This window comes from Triturus cristatus, chromosome 4_1 (assembly GCF_964204655.1).
Source record: "Triturus cristatus chromosome 4_1, aTriCri1.1, whole genome shotgun sequence".
Lineage (NCBI taxonomy): Eukaryota > Metazoa > Chordata > Amphibia > Caudata > Salamandridae > Triturus > Triturus cristatus.
Genome location: NC_140585.1, coordinates 1,061,898,403 through 1,061,919,530, shown reverse-complemented (window position 1 = coordinate 1,061,919,530; position 21,128 = coordinate 1,061,898,403). Strand labels below are relative to the sequence as shown.

The following is a 21,128-nucleotide window of genomic DNA, read 5'->3' as shown; positions in this document are numbered from 1 at the left end:
TCAAAGCCACTTATCTTCACCATTTTGTCCCTGCTTTGTCAAGCTGAGTGCTTTGTCCAATTTGTGCACCATTTTTGGGAACATTTTATATGTACATATACATAAGTGAACATGTGCCCTACTTTCTCCCAGGCCGTATTCAGTCTTATTATCCTGATTTCAGAGATATTTTTAAATTGGGGTCAGTTACCCAATAATTCTGAAATCGACTGTTTCCAAGGCAGGCTCCTTCACAGCCTGACAGGTGAGAATAAACACTGGTCCCTTCCCTAAAGATGGTTGAACTAATGTTGCTGCTGCTTAAGGCAAGTGCTACTTAAATTCTTCTGGGGTTCGATTCAGAAAGGTAAACTTTCACTTTAGTGGAAGTTTACGTTTGTTTTGAAATTCACAAAATATATGACATGCCTATCTTTTTTTCTTTCCTCAGTCGTAAACTAACTATTAAAATGCAGTTTTGTGAATTTTAAAGTAAACATAACGTTACACAAAAGTGTACGTTTACTTTTGTGAATCAGCCCATGAAGTCCTTATTATTTCTATCCAGCAATTCACACTTCAAAAGAACAGGTTGTCCTTGACAGTGGTATGTGGGGTTCAGGGAATATGCTGTGCCACAATGGTGGCAGCCTTTTCTGCAAGCCTTTTACTCCAGTTTGTACTTTTTTTATTTTTTTATCTACATCATTTTCATCCTCCCTATTACCATAAGTTATATGTTCTCACCTACTGTCATGCTGTCTTATCTCTCCCTGTAGTTTTCAATGTATCTCATGTGGCCTGTTTTCCCCTTCCTTTCATTTTCAGTTAACTTTCTCCTCTTTTGCTGCTCCACAAATTCTTTCCTTTCACTCATTGCCCTCCCCTCTCTCCACCATTCTCTATTGAGACAGTTCATTGGGTTATTGTGCCTGTTGCTGATGAAGTGAAGGACACAGGTTCTAATTAGGGGTGGGCAGAACTCATGGGGTTTCACTCTGCTGAATTCTGGGAAGTTACATAAAAACTCTGCAAAATTCCGTGGAGTTTCATAATTTAAAATCACAACTTATGGTGAAGTCAGATTTAAATTGCAATTCTGAAAATGGCACTTTTAGAAAGTTGGCATTTTCTTACTTTAGCCATTTGGTGCCTGCTGCCTGTCTCTGACCATGTCTGGATTTGGTGACAGTTGGGCTTTGTATATTCCCCTAGAAAGCCACACACAATGGGAGCTTAGGTGTGACTGGATAGGCAATCCTGGCATAATGGGAGGGAGGAGCTGCACCCAACCTCACTTACACCGGAATAGGCGGTGTCCTGTCCCCACACAAAGGACTGCATACCCCACTGTAGTAAGTCTGGGCCCAGGGCAGGAAGGGAAGATAACTATGCACTTTAAAGACCTGCCTTTGAAGTTGCCCCTACTTCAAAGGCACAACTGGGTATAAGTACTGGATCTCTGACACCATCACTTCAGTGCACTTCTGGACCTGTGAAGACACTGGCAATAAGAAGGACTGATGTGCTGCTGAAGGACTGCCACTCTGCTGGACTGCTGCTTTGCTGAACTCCTGCCTTGCGTTGCTGTCCTGCTGCCTGCTGTTCCCCTGCCTGGGTGAGAAGGACTGGATCAGCATCACTTGAACCCAGAGTGACTCCAAGTGCTAGCTGGCTGGCCTCCTGATCTGAAGTCTTAGGAACATAAAAAACTTCAAACCTACCTGCTTCTGCACCTGGACTCTGCCATCTGTGACTCTGCTCTGCCAAGTGGTGCCACCCCAGTCCTGGACCCTTGGAAGTGGGCATAAGGTGTTTGCTCCAGCATCATCTGTCGAACCGGCGCGTCAACACTGTTACGTGGATCAGAACCGGCACATTGTCACTGTTGTGTGGATTAGAAGTGACGTATCACTACTGTTTCATGAATCAGAACCAGTGCATCGCTCCTGTTGCATGGACCAGACCTGGCGTATCGCCTCTACTGCGTGGATTGGCCCAACGCATTGCCTTCGGAGCCCCCAGTGCACAAGGACTTTGCATCTCTATCAACAGCATCCTCGACAACAACGATAAATCTCCTCATCGCAGTCCTTCACTCATTAGAGTCAACGCATCACCACTACTGCGTCAATCTGGACAAACACATTGCCACCACCAAGGATCAAGGTACTTATGTTCAGAGGGCCTCACTGGGTCCCTGTATCGAGCCCATGCTCAATTGCAGTTGGCCTGAAATTTTGACATTGTCCTGGGCCGGCACAACCAGATATCACAAATAAGTGCCTATTGCTTCTAAGCGCTATTTTAGAGTTTAATCTTGAAAAATGCATATCTCAAGTTCTACTTATTGGAGTTTGTTGTTTTGATCTTGATTTGGTTATTGAATTAAGTTCCATTTTTCTGAGTTGGTGTGGAATCCCCTCTTGTGGTGTTTTCACTGTTTTACTGTTTGAAGTGTTGCACAAACACTTTACACATTGCCTCTAAGTTAAGCCTGACTGCTCTATGCCAAGTTACCGGAGGGTGAGCACAGGTTAATTTAGGGTTTGCATGCTTCTTATCCTGACTAGGATTGTGGTTGCCACCTGACTTGGACTAAAACCCTAGTCAACCAACAACCCAATTTATAGCAGAAGTCCAGTCTAACAAATGTTAGGAGAAATGCATATATGGTGGTTTAAATGTATTATACTAACTCCATTCCAGCAAACGGAGAAAGAGTTACTATTGTAACTCCAGTCACATAAACATAAATGAAAGTGTAAATTTGGGAGTTTGGGAGGGTCTAAATTTAAACTCTAATTCAACAGAATTTGGGGAAGTGTATACATAGGGGTGTCAGATTAACTTTTCTAACACAAGTCTAACATTGAGAAATGTGTACACATTGTTGATGGAGGGATTGAAATGTAATATTCTAACTCCAGCCCAACAAACTTTGAAGAAAATTCATACACTGGGAAAGGGGGTAAGAGGGTCAGAAATACTATTCTAACTCAAGTTCAACAAACAGAAGAAAAACTAGAAACATAAGCAGGCGGTCAGATTTACTATTCTAACTCATCTAAAAAATGCTGCAGAAAGTGTATATGTTAGGGTGAGGTTAACATTTACTATTCTAACTCCAGTGTAACATACATTGAAGAAAGTGTAAACATAGAAGGTGGTGTGATACATCTACTAATCTAACTCTAATCCAACAAAAAAGGGAACATGTAAACATTGGGGTGGGGGAAGATGTACTATTCTAACTCAAGTCCAACAAACATTTGGGGAAGGGCATAACTGGAGGGTGCGTTCGATTAAACTTTTCTGCATACAGACCAACAATCTTTAAGGAAAATGAATACATTGGGGGATGGATGTGTCAGATCTAGCATTCTAAATTTACTGTTTCCAAACTGGAGAAAGCACATACACCTTTGAGGTTGTTAGATTTATTTTTCTATCTCCAGCCCAACAAACATAGAGGAATGTAATACATTAGAGAGGTCAAATTTACTATTCTAACTCCTGTAAAACAAACAATGAGAAAGTGCATACATTTTAGGGGTCACATTCATTATACCCTTATCAATTAGCTTCCCATTACAAAAATTAAACATGAAAAATGAAAGCAACAAGGCTTTTTTAACATTTTAAAGATTTTTTTAAATATGTCTAGATTTAATCAAAATCATTTTTGTTTTTTTTAGAAACATTTCTTTCAAATAACAGAATTCATCAAACTCACCAATAAAACATCCAATTATTCTCAAGAAATATAATTATTTACAGAAAATATCTTTTTATTTTTAAAATATATGCTTTTAATTAATTACAAAAAGCATTTTCTTTTGCTAAAAACTTCAATCAAGTTGATACTGTATTGAATAACATTTAACATAATAGGTTTGAAAAATAAGGAATGTTTTAACTAAGACTTAGAATGTTACTTAAAATACAGTTCATCAATTGCCAGTTTAAAAGCCAGATGTATTTATTAATCAATGAATGTACATTTATAAATATGTTATTTAAAAATAGAAATTCAAGCCTTCAATATCCCAATGTAAAATGAAATGAGTAATTTATAAATATATTTTTAATTAAAAATAAAAAGTATTAGTTTAAATATCAACGATCAAATGAACATTAATGAAAATATTGAAAAAGATTAGACACCCAATGCCCCAGTAAACCCCACAATACTAAATTAAAATATAATGCATCATTTAGAGATGTGCAAGTTCACAAATACACTAGGGGACAGAGCAGGTGCCAACTATGTCTTTATGAGCCAGTTATACGCTACAGCCCAGATCAGCAGCCAGGCCCAATTATGACACCTACAACTTAGTCTACGAACACAAAGCCAATTGCTTCTTCATCACAGGAAGCTGGCAAACACCACTCATAGAACTAATATTACAGAAGTTCTTAATGCTGTCAGAAAACAGAGATAGTCAAATAGTTGTTAAGCTAGCAGTTGTGAATAAATCATAATTGACCCTTTCAACTACCAACCACATTGTCCTTGAAGGACTCATATCACGTTTAATTCCAGCCACACCCCCAAACACCATGAATATACTGTTCTTAGACCAGATAGATAGATAGATAGATAGACTGACAGACATGCCAATAGATAAATAGATAGATAGATAGATAGATAGATAGATAGATAGATAGATAGATAGATAGATAGATAGATAGATAGATAGATAGATAGATAGATAGATAGACAGACGGATAGACAGACGGATAGACAGACAGATAGACAGATAGACAGACAGATAGATAGATAGATAGATGGATAGATAGATAGATAGATAGATAGATAGATAGATAGATAGATAGATAGATAGATAGATAGATAGATAGATAGATAGATAGATAGATAGATAGATAGATAGATAGATAGATAGATAGATAGATAGATAGATAGATAGATAGATAGATAGATAGATAGATAGATAGATGATAGAAAAGACCAAGAAAACTAACACCTTACACAATTTTTCATTTTTGCCCCTTGAACACCATAACAATCTACTACACAAATACTTGCAGAATAAGGATGCACCTACTGTAATTAGCTACATTTATATAGTACACAAATCTACTAAAAGGCATGCATAAGAACACAGAATGATACTGCTGTCTCATCATTCACCTTGAAAATTACTTGGCAGAAAGGATACGAATTTGCAGTGTGGGAGAACCCAGTAAGTACACATGTGTAGGTGCGATTGGGTAGCCTGTTGACATTTGCCCAAATCCCTTTGCCCATAGTAGCAGTCTGGCCTACTAATCTCTGTCTATTGTGCCTCACACTAACACAAACACTAGTCAAGGAGCATCTGATTACTGGGGCAGAGAGAGTGGAGCAACAAGGAAGTCAACGTTGTCTCTCCATGAGGCATCTTGGGATGGTGTGATAACCTATGTTACTTTTCAGTTCTCCTGGGCTTTCAGTGAGTAGCCTATTCCTTCTTCCTCTGCTCTCTCCTTGTGAGTAATCCCTCGTTCCAGAAGATTGAAAAGCGCAGGTCTATTTTGAATGATAATACACCTTCAGCCTTATTTCCAAGGTTATCTTTCAAAATTACATTCAAATTAAGACTCTGTGCTGCATGATCATGCTGTGAAGAGAACACTCAGTTATTATCAACAGATCCAAAAAAAAAACAATGGCACATTACATTGATTTCACAAGAAACAAGGGAGGTAGTGATGGTATATAGGATAGCACATCAACTCCAAGCGAAATGCTGTCTAAACTTGTCAGTATAAGAATAACAGTATTGGTGCCCCTCAAGGTAACGATACAAAAACACCCCACTACCACGGATGACACCACACAGAAGTTCAAACGAAATCCTGTGCAAAGCTTAACAAAACCACTGTACCTCGGCACTCTCCAATAGTTATATCACTAGCAAATTTACAATTCAAAAACAGGATGACTGCTCACAGGAAACCAGTCCAATCAGATAACTTCTGCAAAATTCTATTTAATATCAAATGACAATGTTTCATTAAAATTGTAGTAACCCAATATTCAAGATGTAATCCAAAACAAGTACATATATTGTTTTACAAGGGTGTTGATATTGCTAGTTGATCCACTGAGGTCATCTTAAAAAAGCCTACCTGTTGGCAAAGACGAAAACAGCCGACACGTATTTCGTTACGATTGTAACTTCTTCAAGGCTCATGCACGAAAAAATGTCGATCCAAAAGATTTGGATTGTCCAAAATGTAAATATCTTGCTATTTATGAAACAGGACTGGGAGACCATTTGTAATATGTCTGTCTCTGGCCAGTCATGGAAGATGTCCCCAAAAGGAAAGGTGTATTAGGGAAGGATGTGTCCAGTATTTATCCTCCCATAATAGATACGTACTCTCTAGAAATGTCCCCGATAGGAAAATTCAATTAGGGAAGGCTGTATTCAGCTTTTGTCCTCCCACCATAGGTGCGTACTTTCTATATTGTGTATGCCCCCCACTTTGAGTTGATGGTGGGGAGTATTAAAGCGCAAGTAAGTTCATATAACGGTCTTGTCAGTGATATGGAAAGGACGAGGGCTGTTATATGCCTCTCTATATCCAGCACTTTTGCTGTGTCACGGCGTTGTGTTTCCAGCCAGGTAAAGAGACCACTCCTATCCTCAAAATAATTAAAACAATTCCCTGTGAAAAGCAGTGGCGTAGCTAGGCACTTGTCCGCCCATGGCAGTCCCTGCCTTTTCCAGGGGTGGAGGAGAGCCACCACCCCCAAAATTCGTGCCGTCTGAGGCGGACCTCCCCCTCGCCCCCCCCTGCTACACCACTGGTGCAAAGTGCCTAATTGCCAAAATACATTTGCTTGTTTCATCAAGGCTTCTAATCTCTAGAACAATGACAAAGTGCTGAATGCGCACAGTGAAAGTCTATAAATACCGAATTCTACATCACCAGAAAACAATCACCGACATAACACATTAACACACAAAAGTGTATTTCATTAAAATGTATCAATATGCTCATTTTTAGACGTATTGTGTCAACTCGAAAATTATGAATTTGCAAATTTAGTCAAAAATTTGTGTCCCAAACGTTCTGTGAAATTAATTTAAATTTGAAAAAAACTATGAGAAAACAGAAAGAAAATTGTTTCTTATGATAACAATAAAGGATCTTTATTATCAGTTATTATTCATTCAAAATGTCTGAAAACTTCCTTTGAAATGACTTGCTATGTTTAAGGACTGATTCCTTAACCAGACCTTCACCAGTCCACCATCATATGTGTTGCAGAGTAGAATTCACCTTCTGTAGAGGATTCTGCTTTTTGGGGTTCCTCCCATATTTTATCCCATATTTGATCATTTTATGGACTGAGATTACTGCCATTTCTAGACCTCAAGGAAGAGAGAGACCACTAATAAAGTTCTCACTATATGTTTTTTACTCTTAAAACATAGCAACTTATTTTCAAGCACCAATTGCCATATTTAGCTTTTAGGTAATTCCAAGAAGAACCTGCATAAGTGCCATAAAATTAAAGTGCGAAATCTGGCATTGGTAGGGCCTATTTCTTTTGTGTTTTTTTATTTTCTTTTGTCAGTGGTCTCTCACTGTGTGTGGCTCTGCGTTTGTTGCTTACTCATCGTGTTCCTGTGTAATTATCCCATTGCCAGTGTCAATGTACCTGTGGCGGTTTGGAGACCCCTTTTCATCATTACAATCCCCCTTTCCTTTGTGAATTAAAAAGATTGAAAGGAGCATGACAGTTGGGTCTCACCATCTTGTAATCTCTCCCCCACTGTTCTCATCTGCATGCCCCCAGTTGGTTTCTAGTGTTCCTGTGTTGCATTTTCAGTATGTTAAGATGTATTCAGACCTAAGCTCCACCGTATAAAGGAATAACTAAATACATACATTAGCAACCCAATGTTCAGTGATAATGACCATATAGCTTTGTCACTTTCATTGTGTTTAGGTGTCAGTGACAACAAGCCAACCTCCTTGTCTAATAGTCGGTGACTCTATACCAGTGCTTCAGTTTCATTGCCCTCTTTCCAGAGTCAGTTTCCCCCTCTTGTTGGCACTGCTCCCATGTCAGTGTCGGGCCGTACTGGGGAACCAATAGCAGCCCTGGAAGAAATTCTCAAACCTGCCCCGCTCCCTTTATCTCCTTGCACCATCACGCTCTTTCTATCTACCCATTCCTTTTCCATTCCCTTTCTTCCCTCTCTCTCTGATCACTTTCTCTCTACCTTCCACCTTGCTTTCACAAAGGGGCTTCAAGGGCATCAGCCTACTGGCGAAATACCCGGTGGAATAATAGGCCTGTTTGGCTGTAGCCAGTGCCAACATTCTATTGTTAGTGGGTACATGCCAGGACCTCCCGGTTAATGTCCCTGTTAGTATCTTCAAACTAAGGTCAATATCACAGTGTGATTGTGTTGTTTTTTTGTTAATTGTTTTCTGCAAGGGAATAGAAGTGGAGGAAGTGGAAGAAAGAGACATGGGGGCATATTATCAAGCCAGGCGATAAAATTATCGCCGCTTTAGCGGCAGAAAACTGCCGCTAAAACGGTGATAATGGGCTTGATAATATGCCCTATGGAATTCCAATTGAAGCCCATGTTAGATGTGAAGGACATCTAACCTGAGCTTCTATAGGAATTCTCAAGAGCATATTATCAAGCCCATTATCGCCGTTTTAGCTGCAGTTTTCTGCCGCTAAAGCGGCGATAATTTTATCGCCTGGCTTGATAATATGCCCCATGGTGTGGTGTTGAGAGCTTTGAGACAAGAGAACAGCATCATGACTGACTTATCCCTTAGAAAATATAAATTGAGAAAAAAGTTGTAAACTTGCTAGCGAGCAACTCCCTTAACAAGCATTTTGAAATTTACAAATATAATAGGCTGCTTGTTGTTCACCTCTCTCTCTCCAAAACCAGTGCATTGGCAAATGTATATATCCTGAATTTTGGAGAGAGGGTTGGATAAGCAGGTACACTATTGGGCATGGTAAATATGTGCCCTTGCTTAGTTCCTTTCTTAGCCAAGCCTTGAACCTTAATAGATTCGAAATAATTTACATTAATGCCTTTATACAGTCATGCATGCCCACAATATATCATGAATTACCTCCATTAAGCACGGGGCTAGTATTATAGCACACATGGGTGCTATGAATGACCACACTAAGTTAAGAATTGCCACAATTGTGTATTTGATTTGATTGAGTGCAGCAAGAATTATAACCATATTGTCAGAACCACCATTGTTCCAAGAATACCCACAATAGTCAAGGAATTACCAGCATTGTACCATGGTAAACACTATGTTAGAGTTTGTCATCATTATGAAATCGTTGTCCACAATATACCAAGAATTACCACCTAACTGTCAGGATACTCACTTTGTTATGAGTGGGCATCACGAAGCCATGCATGTGGCGCAATGTTCCAAGTACGGCCTGCAGTCTCTTCAAGTATGGCCTGCAGTCTCTCTGGACCAGCAATATATATTGGATAAAGCAAGGTATATTAGAAGGATACTGCAAGTCACCAAGGACTTCTGTGACTATATCGAGACATGAGGCTGCAGGGCGAGTGCCTTTATTAGTGACAGAACTCCAAGGTGATTTGCAAAATGCTTCTTAATGGACAGAAAGGGGGTACTTTATTCCATTTAATATATGGACTGCTTTCCCCGTCTCTTCAAAATAAATTGCATAACCCTACTGTTTTGAGTGACTTCTTCTGCTAATCTAGCCATTTTAGCTCACATAACTTTGCATATTGGGATTTGAAATGTTGAAGCAAAATTAAATGTCCTAGAATGTATTATGTTGCAGGCTAAATAGCCAGGAATTTCTAAAAGTGTCATACAGGACATCTTGGCAGATGTGCTTGAGTATCCTCCAGAACCTAGGAGCTCTTGTCAATCCAAGAAACAAACATCTGTTCCTTCCTAGCTGAAAGGTAGGAGAGAACCTTCATTTGCTTTTCTGCCTTTCACCGCCTGTGAAAGAAATTACTTTATTGCTTCGACAGACCTGTATTGCTCATTCCCGAAAGGTATTAATGAGGGAAGTTGGAACATGGGCACTCAAGCACTGTATTTATGAAGTGAGGGTTCATTTTACAAAGTTCTACTGGCACACAGTGCTTGAGCTCACATACACCAACCTCTTTCAAGCTGTGATAACACTTCCAAGTTTCTTGAGTAATATGACATCACATGTCGTTGTTAATAACTTATTACATGCCACTGGGTGCATCATAATTTTCTTGTATAGGTGCATTCTGACACCAAAAGGTGCCTGTAATAATAAATATAAATACAAAAAAATTGTATGATAATAGTCTCCCATATATAATAGACATAGACAATATCATACTATGTAAATCCACAATATTCCAGGAATTACCACCATTATGCCACAACAGGCATTTCACCAATGGTGAGCGTTATTCCGTAGATACCTGCAAGTTGCCAAGAAAACACATGATAATGTGAGGGCAAGCACGTCACCAGTGGTGTGGAAGGGTATCATCTCAGGGCTACCCACAAGTTGCCAAAAGTTGCCACTATTGTGCAAGGGTCAGCTTTTTACATGTATGTTCAATTGACATTATCTCGTGGATGCTCACTAGTTCCCAATAATTCCCACCATTGTGCTAGGGTCAGCATTGTACTAGTGTAAAACACACGCACACTAATGTATGCACACACACACACACACACACACACACACTCAGTGAGGTATGCAACCTTCATACACATACACAAACATACCAACATACATGCCTACTCACACACAAATATACACATCCAAACACACACAATACGGTGCTCTTGGCTCCAACGATCTCTCCCTCGAATGATCAGGCTGATCTGTGCTGCCGAAAGGAAGGCGGTGCAGATGGAACTGCTGTTGGAGAAGTAGGAGCACTATGGTGCAAGGGTGCATGTGTATATAGAAAGAGTATAAGCAAGGAGAAGTAAGCATATTTCTCCTCGTTACGCCTCCCCTGGGGAGGCGTAGCATTTTGATGCATTCCCAGGTTTACCAATAATGGTAAATCTGGGAATGCGTCAAAACCATGGGTGGGTGGGTGGGAACACCCATGCTTCACCCATGGCATGTGTCCCTGGAGCAGAGTAACGCAAGGCAGTGACTTGCGCTGCATTGCGCGACTTCAGATTTACCAAGTAACGCAGTACCACATAAGGTGGCCTTGCATTTCTGGGTAAATCTGACTATTGGATTGGGTTGCCCTGCCAACACCATGCGTGCTACAAGGGAAACACAATCCCTTGTTAAATCTGCCACAAAGTGTTTTGAAAATGTTGTTTCATAGTGAAGAGCAGATATTGTCAGTTATCTTGAAAGATGTATATTTTCGAGGTTAAGTGATATATGAAAATTATACAAATATTTAAGTGGCCAACAAAGAGCATGGCCTCACCAGGCCCTGTCAAACTCTCCCATCCCCTCACTCCCTCCAGCAATAGCCCTACTATTTGCTTGTTTTGCTTTTTAGTTTTGTTTATTATTAATATAACGCAGAAACTCTGTATACTGATACCAAAAGATACACAGATCTGCCATGCCTTTCTGGTTACTTCTTCCACCTTCAGAAGGAATAACCTCCCACTATGCTGTCCCTATTGTGCTATGTTTGAAGCATCCACTTTCTATTCTCCACTACATCTCCATCCTTGACAGCAGCAATTGGTGTCCAGTATCTGAAACATGTTGTGATCTGGGGTCTACAAACACCAGATTTGGAGAAAGGAAATGATCAGGGCAAGTCATGTTCTGTTTCAAACGTTTCTAGTGTTGCTTTACAAGGCGAGAATACATCCGATTTTAGGCTACACAAACAATGTAAAGTTCCATACAATAAATCTAAAATGAAATAGTTCACATAAATATTCCATGGCATAACTCAAAAATGATGTGGTTCCCTGCGGAATGTGATGAGGGGCTTCCGAGTTTCCCATATCTCGCAAATATTAATTGGTCTTGGGATGAATGAGGCCTTGTGAATGGTTGGGTGCCTCACTTGACCCCCAGGGACTGGAGGGGTCTATGTTACGTCCCTAGGTAGCCTTATAACCTGACATGGATCGGTTCCTCCTGGACCACTGTTAGACACCCTTAGCCTAGACTCTCTCCACAGTGTCTACAATTTGGAACCATACCAATTTGTGTTAATCGCAATTGCTACTAATTATACTTAAATTGTATTTTTTACAGGCCCTCCTGCAAATTGTATTTTCTACAATATATGTTTTACCTATAATTAATAAATTACAAATTGCGCTCAATACATCATACATGCTCCCAAGTTCATTCCTAGTTGATAAGACTGCCAAACTATGTGTTTGATTTTTCTATAATGATATGCCTTCTTTTTTCACAGTGCACCGGAGAAAGCAACTCGCACATGACTACTCTTTGAAAGCAAAGGTCCAGCATATATCTTCAGGGATAGGTAAGTGAAGAATATGGAGGCCAACCTAGTAGACATGTGCTAAATACCTTCAGTGCGTTGTAGTATTGAAATGAAGGGAGAAGGTAATAGGAATTGTAAAATGATACATAGACAAATGGGACACAGGCCTGTTTATATGAGTTTGAGATGTCCAAGGTCTGATATAGAGTTGGTGGGTAACAGAAAATCTTCTCCTCTGGAGTGGAGCATTTTCTTCACAAATCAAAGGATGTCCTTTTCTGCATAAAGCCGAGACAAGGATGGGTGGAAGGGACACAAGTTAAAGCTCCATCATGCAGGTGAAGAAATATGAATCAAATTCACACGAATAGGAAGCAGGACACTCTTTTTTTATTATTACGTTTGTGTAATTGGACGACAGGCAGAGTAGTTTGGGGAGCAATGCTTAATGGTGGCTGCTCAGTAATGGAGAGGATTGCCTAGTCATGAATGTCACATTGCACTTGATAGCAACAAGAGCAGGTATTATGCAGAGAAAAACCCATAGCAGATATGGTGCAGAGGTTGAAGGGCTGAATTGAAGGTATTAGTTGGAGGCCTGATTTACAAAACGTGTTGCACCCCTTGTGTACTAAACAGTGTAATTGTGTTCACGAAAACCTAAATCCTGATTCTGATGCTGACCACAAATTTCCCTTACAACTGGTGGAAATTCTATATGTACAGAGGATTTTCAGCCATTGTCTATTTAGAGATATTGATGGAAAAGGAGTATGGTACTGTAGCATCTTGATATGCTAGACTAATGAGTTTTACATATCGTCCTACAAATATATCACAGAAAATATATTGACAGCCGAAATATCAACAAGGTTTAAGTATATGAAAATAAATATAGGCTAACTATACTTAAGTCCACATTTATTTACCTTGACAATATTTATGCATCTTCAAGGTACGTGGATGTAGAGATAACAATGGCAAATCTATACTCACCAATGTTTACTGGTTTGCAATATTTTTGCTATAATATTCTGGTAGCGCAATATTACTGTAATAGACATTCTGAAATACACCCCGAGAAGAGAGAGGTTTAGGTAAATCCATAGGTAGTCAATGAAACATTCAACCTTTTGTGGGTAATCACAAACAATTTGCCTCCCTCTCCCAACCCCAGAAACAAGTACAGTTACACCTGCAAAAGGTCGAAGTAAAAGTGCTTTCTGTGCGGTAGTGGCCATGCAGCACCAACAGTTTTCACTGCGACATAGGGGAATGCATTTCGCCATGTGGGAAAATAGTTTCAGGAGGAGAGAAACTGGTTGCTTGTACGTGTCCACAATGCATAGAGTTGATGACAGCCTTGTTCTAAGTTAGCCTAGTGGAGTAATTAGGGAAATAAAGGGTTTGCAGAAATGTCAATGCATACTTTAAAAGTTGGAATTCTATGACAATCATAAAAGGGAACCTATTATAAATGCATTTTTTACTTTCTTCAAAATTATGGGTAAATGTCATCTAGTAAGGCTAGTATGAATTATCATAATTACATTATATGAAAAGAAGATGGTAAATACATGCAGATCCCAGAGACAGATGAGTTCGAATAAAGCACTATGGGGCATATTAACAAGCCAGGCGATAACTGCCGCTAAAACGGCGATAATGGGCTTGATAATATGCTCTATGAAATTCCAATTGAAACCCATGTTCGATGTGAAGGACGCCTAACATGGGTTTCAATTGGAATTCCATACAGCATATTATCAAGCCCATTATCGCCGTTTTAGCGGCAGTTTTCTGCCGCTAAAGCGGCGATAATTTTATCGCCTGGCTTGTTAATATGCCCCCTGAGGAATGTTCCTGTTCGCCCACTCACTCATGTGCGTATCATTAAAATCCACAGGCTGTGCAAAACTAAAAAAAAATACTACTTATTAGACTCTTCTTTAAATAACGTCATTCCGAACAAACAATTTTGCCAAACGTGACTTTAATTTTTGTTGTAGTTTTGTATACATAAACTATGTACACAAGGGAAATTCTAATGCAACTGAATGTTTGTGGTTTGCAGCCTCTTCTTCAGAGCAACGAGTATCGATCCTTTCTGCCAACGTGGATGATGTCTACTGAAAAGCAGAACGCCTGTTGCTCGCAGTTCCAGCTGATTTCTGAGACAGTGCTACAAAGTCCAGCCATGCCATAGCCAGCCACTGTCTCCGAGCGCGCGCTGCTGAGGACGGATAGCTCTCTGCAGTGTGTTCTCACGCGCACCAGACATGCTACCTACATGCATCCCAGGTGGGAATTCCAGCCGGCCTTTCACAGAGGGTCTCTCCTGGTAGCAAGCTGAGGCATGTGGGTTATAAGAAGACAACTGCACTGCTATCGAGACAATTGCATCTGCAATGTGGAAATGGATATTATTTTCAAAAATGGTGTTTCTTGCTTACCTTATCTCATTTGTGACCGTGTGGTTGAAATTTTTACCAGGAGTTTATATGCCAAGCCTGCCTCAAACTTAAAAAAAACGCCTGTAAATTTGAAGAGAAGAACTTGATTACAACGAATGCTAAAAGCCGGCACACAGATAATGAACATTTCTCAGTGACTCATACTGTATGCTGCAATGTGAAGTGTTTTTATAGACTTTGTTCCGTCATTTCAAGTAGTCTGTCCTCATGACAAGCCAGCTCCTCGTGCTTGGCTCTTTAATGGTATTGACTTGAAACGCATGGAAGCAAAGAGATTGGGAAGGTCATGTATAAAACACGTCTGGAGTCTATCCGCTGTTCATGGAGAGTCATGAGGAAAGAAAAGTCTTTTGTCCCTGAATGAGCTGAACCAGGGCCGGCTTTAGCGCTGGTGGCACCTGGCGCTACAGACTTTTTTGGCGCCCCCCATGACTTCCCTCTCCACGAATTCCCTCACTGGCACTCTCAAACAGTGCCCCATATCTCCCCATAACCCCTCTTTGACATACATTTAATATTTTTTACTCATAGTTCATTCACACTCAGTTTTGTGATCTGCATAGTACACGTTCTTTGCAGCAGGTATATTATCCCTCTGCGCTACTTTGTGATGAGCAAAAACAACCACGAGACAAAATTCTGATCTCTCACCAGCAGTAAAATTAATCACCAGAGTTATTTTGACATTTTTATTGTTGCCTGAAAACTGTTGGACGCACAAGGAAGTTCATGTGCTTTTGAACTCAGTTATTTTTAACACAGCGCCAGGTGCGGCTGCACGAGTCACATCACCCCAAAGCCAGCCCTGATCTGAAGTGATTTTGAAAGGTATATTAAAAGTCAGCAACTCAGCACGGTGTGTTTTGGTGAAATAATTTCACACCGTCATATTTATTAAGACCTATGTGCCGATAATGCCATTAATTGAGCTTACACAAGACATGCCAGGACTCTGAACTTTGCGCCAAAACACCAGGGTGAGGTGGCGGGATTTTGCATGGCATTTGTCCTAGAGGTACACCCTCAATGACAAACTTGTACACCATGAAAGCCACCCAAAGATATCAGATGGGTAAAGTATGTAGGGGCATATCAATTTTTTTTTTCACGGTAACGCGTGAAACCTTGCTTTAGCGTCAGGATTCCTAATGCCCAGCTTTGCATCTCTAATGAGATGCAAAGTGGGCGTTCCTGACCTGGCATAACAGGAGAAATGTCGACATTTCTCCTATCAGCAAGCCTAACGCTATGAAGCATAGCGTCAGGAAAAGTAGCGATAACCCCTGTTAACCCTACTTTCCTTACGCCTGCTTCAGGACTGACTTTGCCATGATATCCTATGGAAGGTGGATATCATGGCTAAGTTTGTGAGTCCCTATCAACTAGCTAACGTGAGATTAACGCTGGGTTTCCAGCGATAATCTCACGTTAGCCAGTTAGCGCTAGGATTTTTATCGCTGATGAGATAAGCGTTGCTAATAGCACGCTATCTCAGTGATAAAAATTGGCGATAGCCGGCGATAATTATCCGAGCGCTAAGTGAGCTCAGCGATAATTATCGCCGGTTGTTGTTGATATGCCCCGTAATTTCTTTGAAATTACACGTTACGCGTGGGAACATCATATGCTATTTTGATTTGGAAACAGTTTTATTTGACATCAGTATTTCACACAAAAGCCAAGTTGTGCTACTTTAAGTTGATGTGGATTTGTATGAAAACCTAGGGGTGTTCACCAGTTTCTGCTCTGCTTCAGTACAATACAATACAATACAATAAAATGTATAAAGCAGCCAGCTGCTTCCAAAAGAGCGTCCCGGCGCTCGCAGCATGTGAACGGTACTAAAACTAAGTAGGAAGCCAAACCGAAGATCAGAGACCACCCAGATAGAAATTAAAAAAGAAAAGTCCCCAAGTGTTTTCTAAAAAAGAATTTTCAGAAGGGACAAGAACGAAGACAAGGAGGAAGTTCCAGAGTTTAGAAGTGAGATAAACAAAACATATTTTTTGGTGTGTAATATGATCTAAGGCCTCATTAAAGACAGCAGCATCCTTATCTCATTGGCCAAATAAATTGATAGGGGTGGATTAGAGAGCCTCAACTAAGAGATGTTCCAGAATGTTGTGCTATGCTCATGAGGTTCTATGAAATACATCCTGCCACCTATCAGACGGTTGTGGAGACCATAAAGGTTATCAGAACATGCTCAGAGTAAATTAGATTTAGGGCATGTTTGACATGAACATCCAAAAGATTAGAAAAAGTAAGTTCCATCACATGACCTGCCTTATGTGTAGAGCCACTCACTAATTGTTCTGGATTAAATCCTTCTAAACCAGTCACAATCTGGTTAGCAGCCCTACTATTCAAATCATTTACATTCAAAATAAAATCCCATAGCACTATAAAAATAGTGTAGAGAAGCAACAGCTGACTAAGCAGGTCTGTAAGAAGATAGAGGGAGGCAGTTTGACGGTCTTGCGGTCTATAAATTAGCATTCTGATAAAGAATAGGAAGGTGCCAAGGCAATTGTGAAGGACAGTCCGTCGATGTTTGCTATACTTGACAGTTTATTAATTGAACAGTAAAAAGTGGATCGGTGTTCTACTGCAACACCGCCACCATTTTTATCCGCCTAATTGATATTCTGGATTTAAAACCCTTGAGCAATGTCTGCTGAGGAAAACTCCTTTAACCAAGTCTCGGCAAGGCAAATAAGTTTCCATTTGTCCTCTAAGAGTAAGTTAAAAACATCTAAGGCATGTTTGGGTAAAGATCTGCAGTTTAGGAAGCAAGCAAAAAAAAGTGGTACCCAAAGGGGCATCCTCCTTAGACCCATTCATAAAAGGAGGGTAAGCTTTATCAGCGATATTAGAATACTAATGCTGATTCCGGTTAGAATGATCAAATGAGAACTTACAAAAAGACACACATATGCGGGGCAGTTAGAAAAGTGTAAACTAAGGTTAAATTGGTGATCACATGGTGAGCTTTGAAAATGAAGGAAATCCTTCCTTGAATACACCTGTGTGGAAGTGCACTGGCTGGGCTCACTGGCAGCATGGCTAGTGCTGGAATTGGTCCGGATGCAGACAGGTGCAGAAGGGCACAGACAGGCTTGTCTTTGGCATGCCTTGGGCCCAACAGCAGCACACCCTGCTTAAGTTCCAAAAATGAAGCAGGATTCAAGCCAGTAGAGAGTGACTTAACCAAAATGGCACCTCTGTTGAGAAGTGTGGAAGCGTAGAGAAACAACGATTTTCTCAGGTTTAAAGTAGGTACTGTTTACAAAAATCCCTCTCTAAAAGTAGGTACTCTTTAAAAATATCCCTCCACTCCCCAATGCCACAATAATCAAAATAAAAACATTTAAAATACACAGGAACAAAAAAACATTTACCGGCATATGTAGCAGCATTGCATTTTTTGTTGGGCGCTAGTCGATAAAGTCGATAAAAAGCCATTTTGCATTGTGTTTGTGTCAACTTTTCAGCACAAAATATATTTTGCTCTGAAATTTGTTCAATGCTCCCCAACTGTGTTAATTGCATTTCTTATTACGTCATTGTAATGTGCAATCACCTGGATATATTAAAGGTGAGCCCGCCATTATGATGTGGTCATTTTTACCCTAGACATGTTTAAGTATAACAAAAGTGGCATCTATTTTAAGAGATATTTACAAAGAAGCTAATTATGTCGTAATAGTGATGGCACACTCAGTGCGCTAAGAGGAGCGAGATGGGTCAACCAGTGAATAAGTTAGTCATATTGTTTTGTAAGACACATTAAATGTGTTATTAAAATAATGTTAAATTATAAAGGTTCACATTTTAGGGATACTTTTCGATTGGTGAGACACACTTCAAAGGGTTCCTCATGATAATCAACATAAGCAAATGGGCTGATATTAACAGAGGTACCATCCCTGAAATTGAGGATGCTACTAGTAAATAAATTCTCCATATTATTAAAACAGTAATTTGAGGAAGGCATATGTTAGGTATGTGTCTGTTTAAAAGGTGGTCAAATATAGTGATCCATGGTTGAGCAAGTGTAAGTCATGGATAACCATGATTGGTGCATGAATATATAAGCAGGATTTCTTGCAGCTCTTCTGTCAGAAGAAAGACCAGTGTGGTGGACTGAATGGGGAGGTGAATTAAGGAGTCTTGGTGGGAGGTCAGGATGCAACTTCACTGGGGATTGAGGGATATTCAAAGTAACAAGAATGCAACATTGGATGTGCCCAGGAGCTAAATAGGCCTTAAACAACCGCCTGTGCCCAGCTCTTCCAAGTGCACCATTCCTGAGATATAAACCCCCACAAATGCAAAATTCATATTTGTGAGTAAGGGGGTTGTTGATTGAGGGGGCCCTTCTCAAGCAACAGCCACTGTCCCTGCCAGGGTGAAGCACAAAAGCCACTAAATGTAACTGTGCTTAACCCTCTGGTAGCTTGGAACAAAAGGAGTCAGGCTTCACTTAGGGGCAACGTGCAAAGCATTTATGTAGCCATCAAAAAGTAATACATTTGAAAACACAACACAAGAAAAATCCCACATCAATTTAGAAAAACAGAGTAAAATGTAATCAATTATTTACACCAACATGACAAACATCCAATCAGTAAAACTGGAGATATGCAATTTCAAAGATGTAAGTTAAGTAACGCGTCTGAAAACACAAAGCGCCACTCGCAGTTATCTGGTAGCACCAGACCAAGTGAAAAGCACAAATTCAGGCTTACTGCGGTGGATCGTGTGCTGGATACAGGGGCCAGGTTAGTCCTGCTGAAAAAGTTACCTTCTAAAGTCCAGCACGAAGAGTTCTGGTCATGGTGGAGGAGCCCACGAGGAGCAGGGAGAGCGTTGCAGATGGTTGCCTCTGTGGCGCGAAGAGCAGGCCAGGCATAGCGGATGATTGTTGCTGGACCTGTGCATTGGAGTCACTGCTGGCTCTCAATGCTGTAGCACAAATTGTATATCTCGCATTGCCAGCCGTCGTAGCATGAATAGTTGGATTCACCTGAGATATGTGTTGGTCGGAGCGAGTGGCAAGATCTTGGTGCGAAAGCCTATTTGCGGTCGCAATAAGGCCACAATATAAGGGTTTCTCCTTTTCTTCTAGGAGAAGCTCAACTGATGCCACACTAAGGGTGCAGGACCTGGAAGGCACCATTTGGTGATCCAGAACTCACGTCAGCAGAGGCCATCAGGATGCAGGCAGGTCCAGTTGCAGGTCCCGGAAAATTCCAATGTAGCAGGTCAGTTAGGCAGTTGCAGGCAGGCCTCTGGGGCTAATTGTGTCCCTGTAGCTCAGAACAGGAAGCCAGTCTGTTGACCCTTGAGTCACTTCAGCCGGGGATAAAGGGTGCAGATTCAGTCTTTCTTCTCAGGCAGCAGGGCAGGCATCCAGCAGCAGTGTAGTTCTCTGGAAGCAGGACAGTCCTTCTTCTGTACTATCCAGAGGTCCAGCAGTTCACTGAAGAGTGGGTCTTAGGGTCCCCTTTGTATACCTGATGCCAGCTTTGAAGTGGGAGAAGCTTCTGGGTTTTACTCCCACAGAAGTGTCTGGAATTGTCTGCCCCCCTGCCCTGGTCCCAGTTTGCCTGTAGTCACAATGGGCTAGAGTGAAGTCCTTGTTGTGTGAGCTGAGATAGTTTTTGATGTGCAAATGTGAAAGGTGACAGCTCTGCCCTTTTTTATTAAGTCATGAAGGCCCATCCTGCAAGACTCAGGCCCTCTATTGTGATACTGTCTGGGAAGGATACACAAAGGCTAACTGCCAGCTACACCTAGTTATGTGACCCAGGATACAGGCTGCAGGCACTGAATGGTTAGGAAGAGAAAATCCCAACTTACTAAAAGTGGCGTTTTCAGAATTGCGACTTAAAATCTGACTTTACCATTACAGAGGGTTTTAAATTATAATCCCTCAGACACCAGATGTAATATTCCTACCAGCTCCCAAACAAACGTTATCACTTATTAAATGTATTACGGTAACCCATATTATCCTATGGGAGATGTATGCCATGCAGTAGTAAAAAACTAATTTGGGACTTTTTCACTACCAGGACAGGTAAAACGTAAAAGTACCCGTCCAAGTTTTTAAGTACAATGCATCCTGACCTATGGGCTGTTTAGCGCCTATACCATGTGTGACTTATATGTATTAAATAGGAATGTTTAGGCCTGGCAAAAGGTTTACTTTGCG

General features: G+C 40.6%; 1 protein-coding gene across 1 annotated transcript in view; it reads left to right on the top strand.

Moving 5' to 3' along the window:
* The window catches only part of IL17REL (interleukin 17 receptor E like), a 410,789-nt gene extending 395,030 nt beyond the window's left edge, over positions 1-15,759 (top strand). The window contains exons 17-18 of the mRNA XM_085654046.1: positions 12,402-12,473; positions 14,509-15,759. Of these exons, the coding sequence (XP_085510172.1) occupies positions 12,402-12,473; positions 14,509-14,567 (131 nt within the window). The 3' untranslated portion in view covers positions 14,568-15,759. The remainder of the gene's footprint in view (positions 1-12,401; positions 12,474-14,508) is intronic.
* Positions 15,760-21,128: the final 5,369 nt, after the last annotated feature.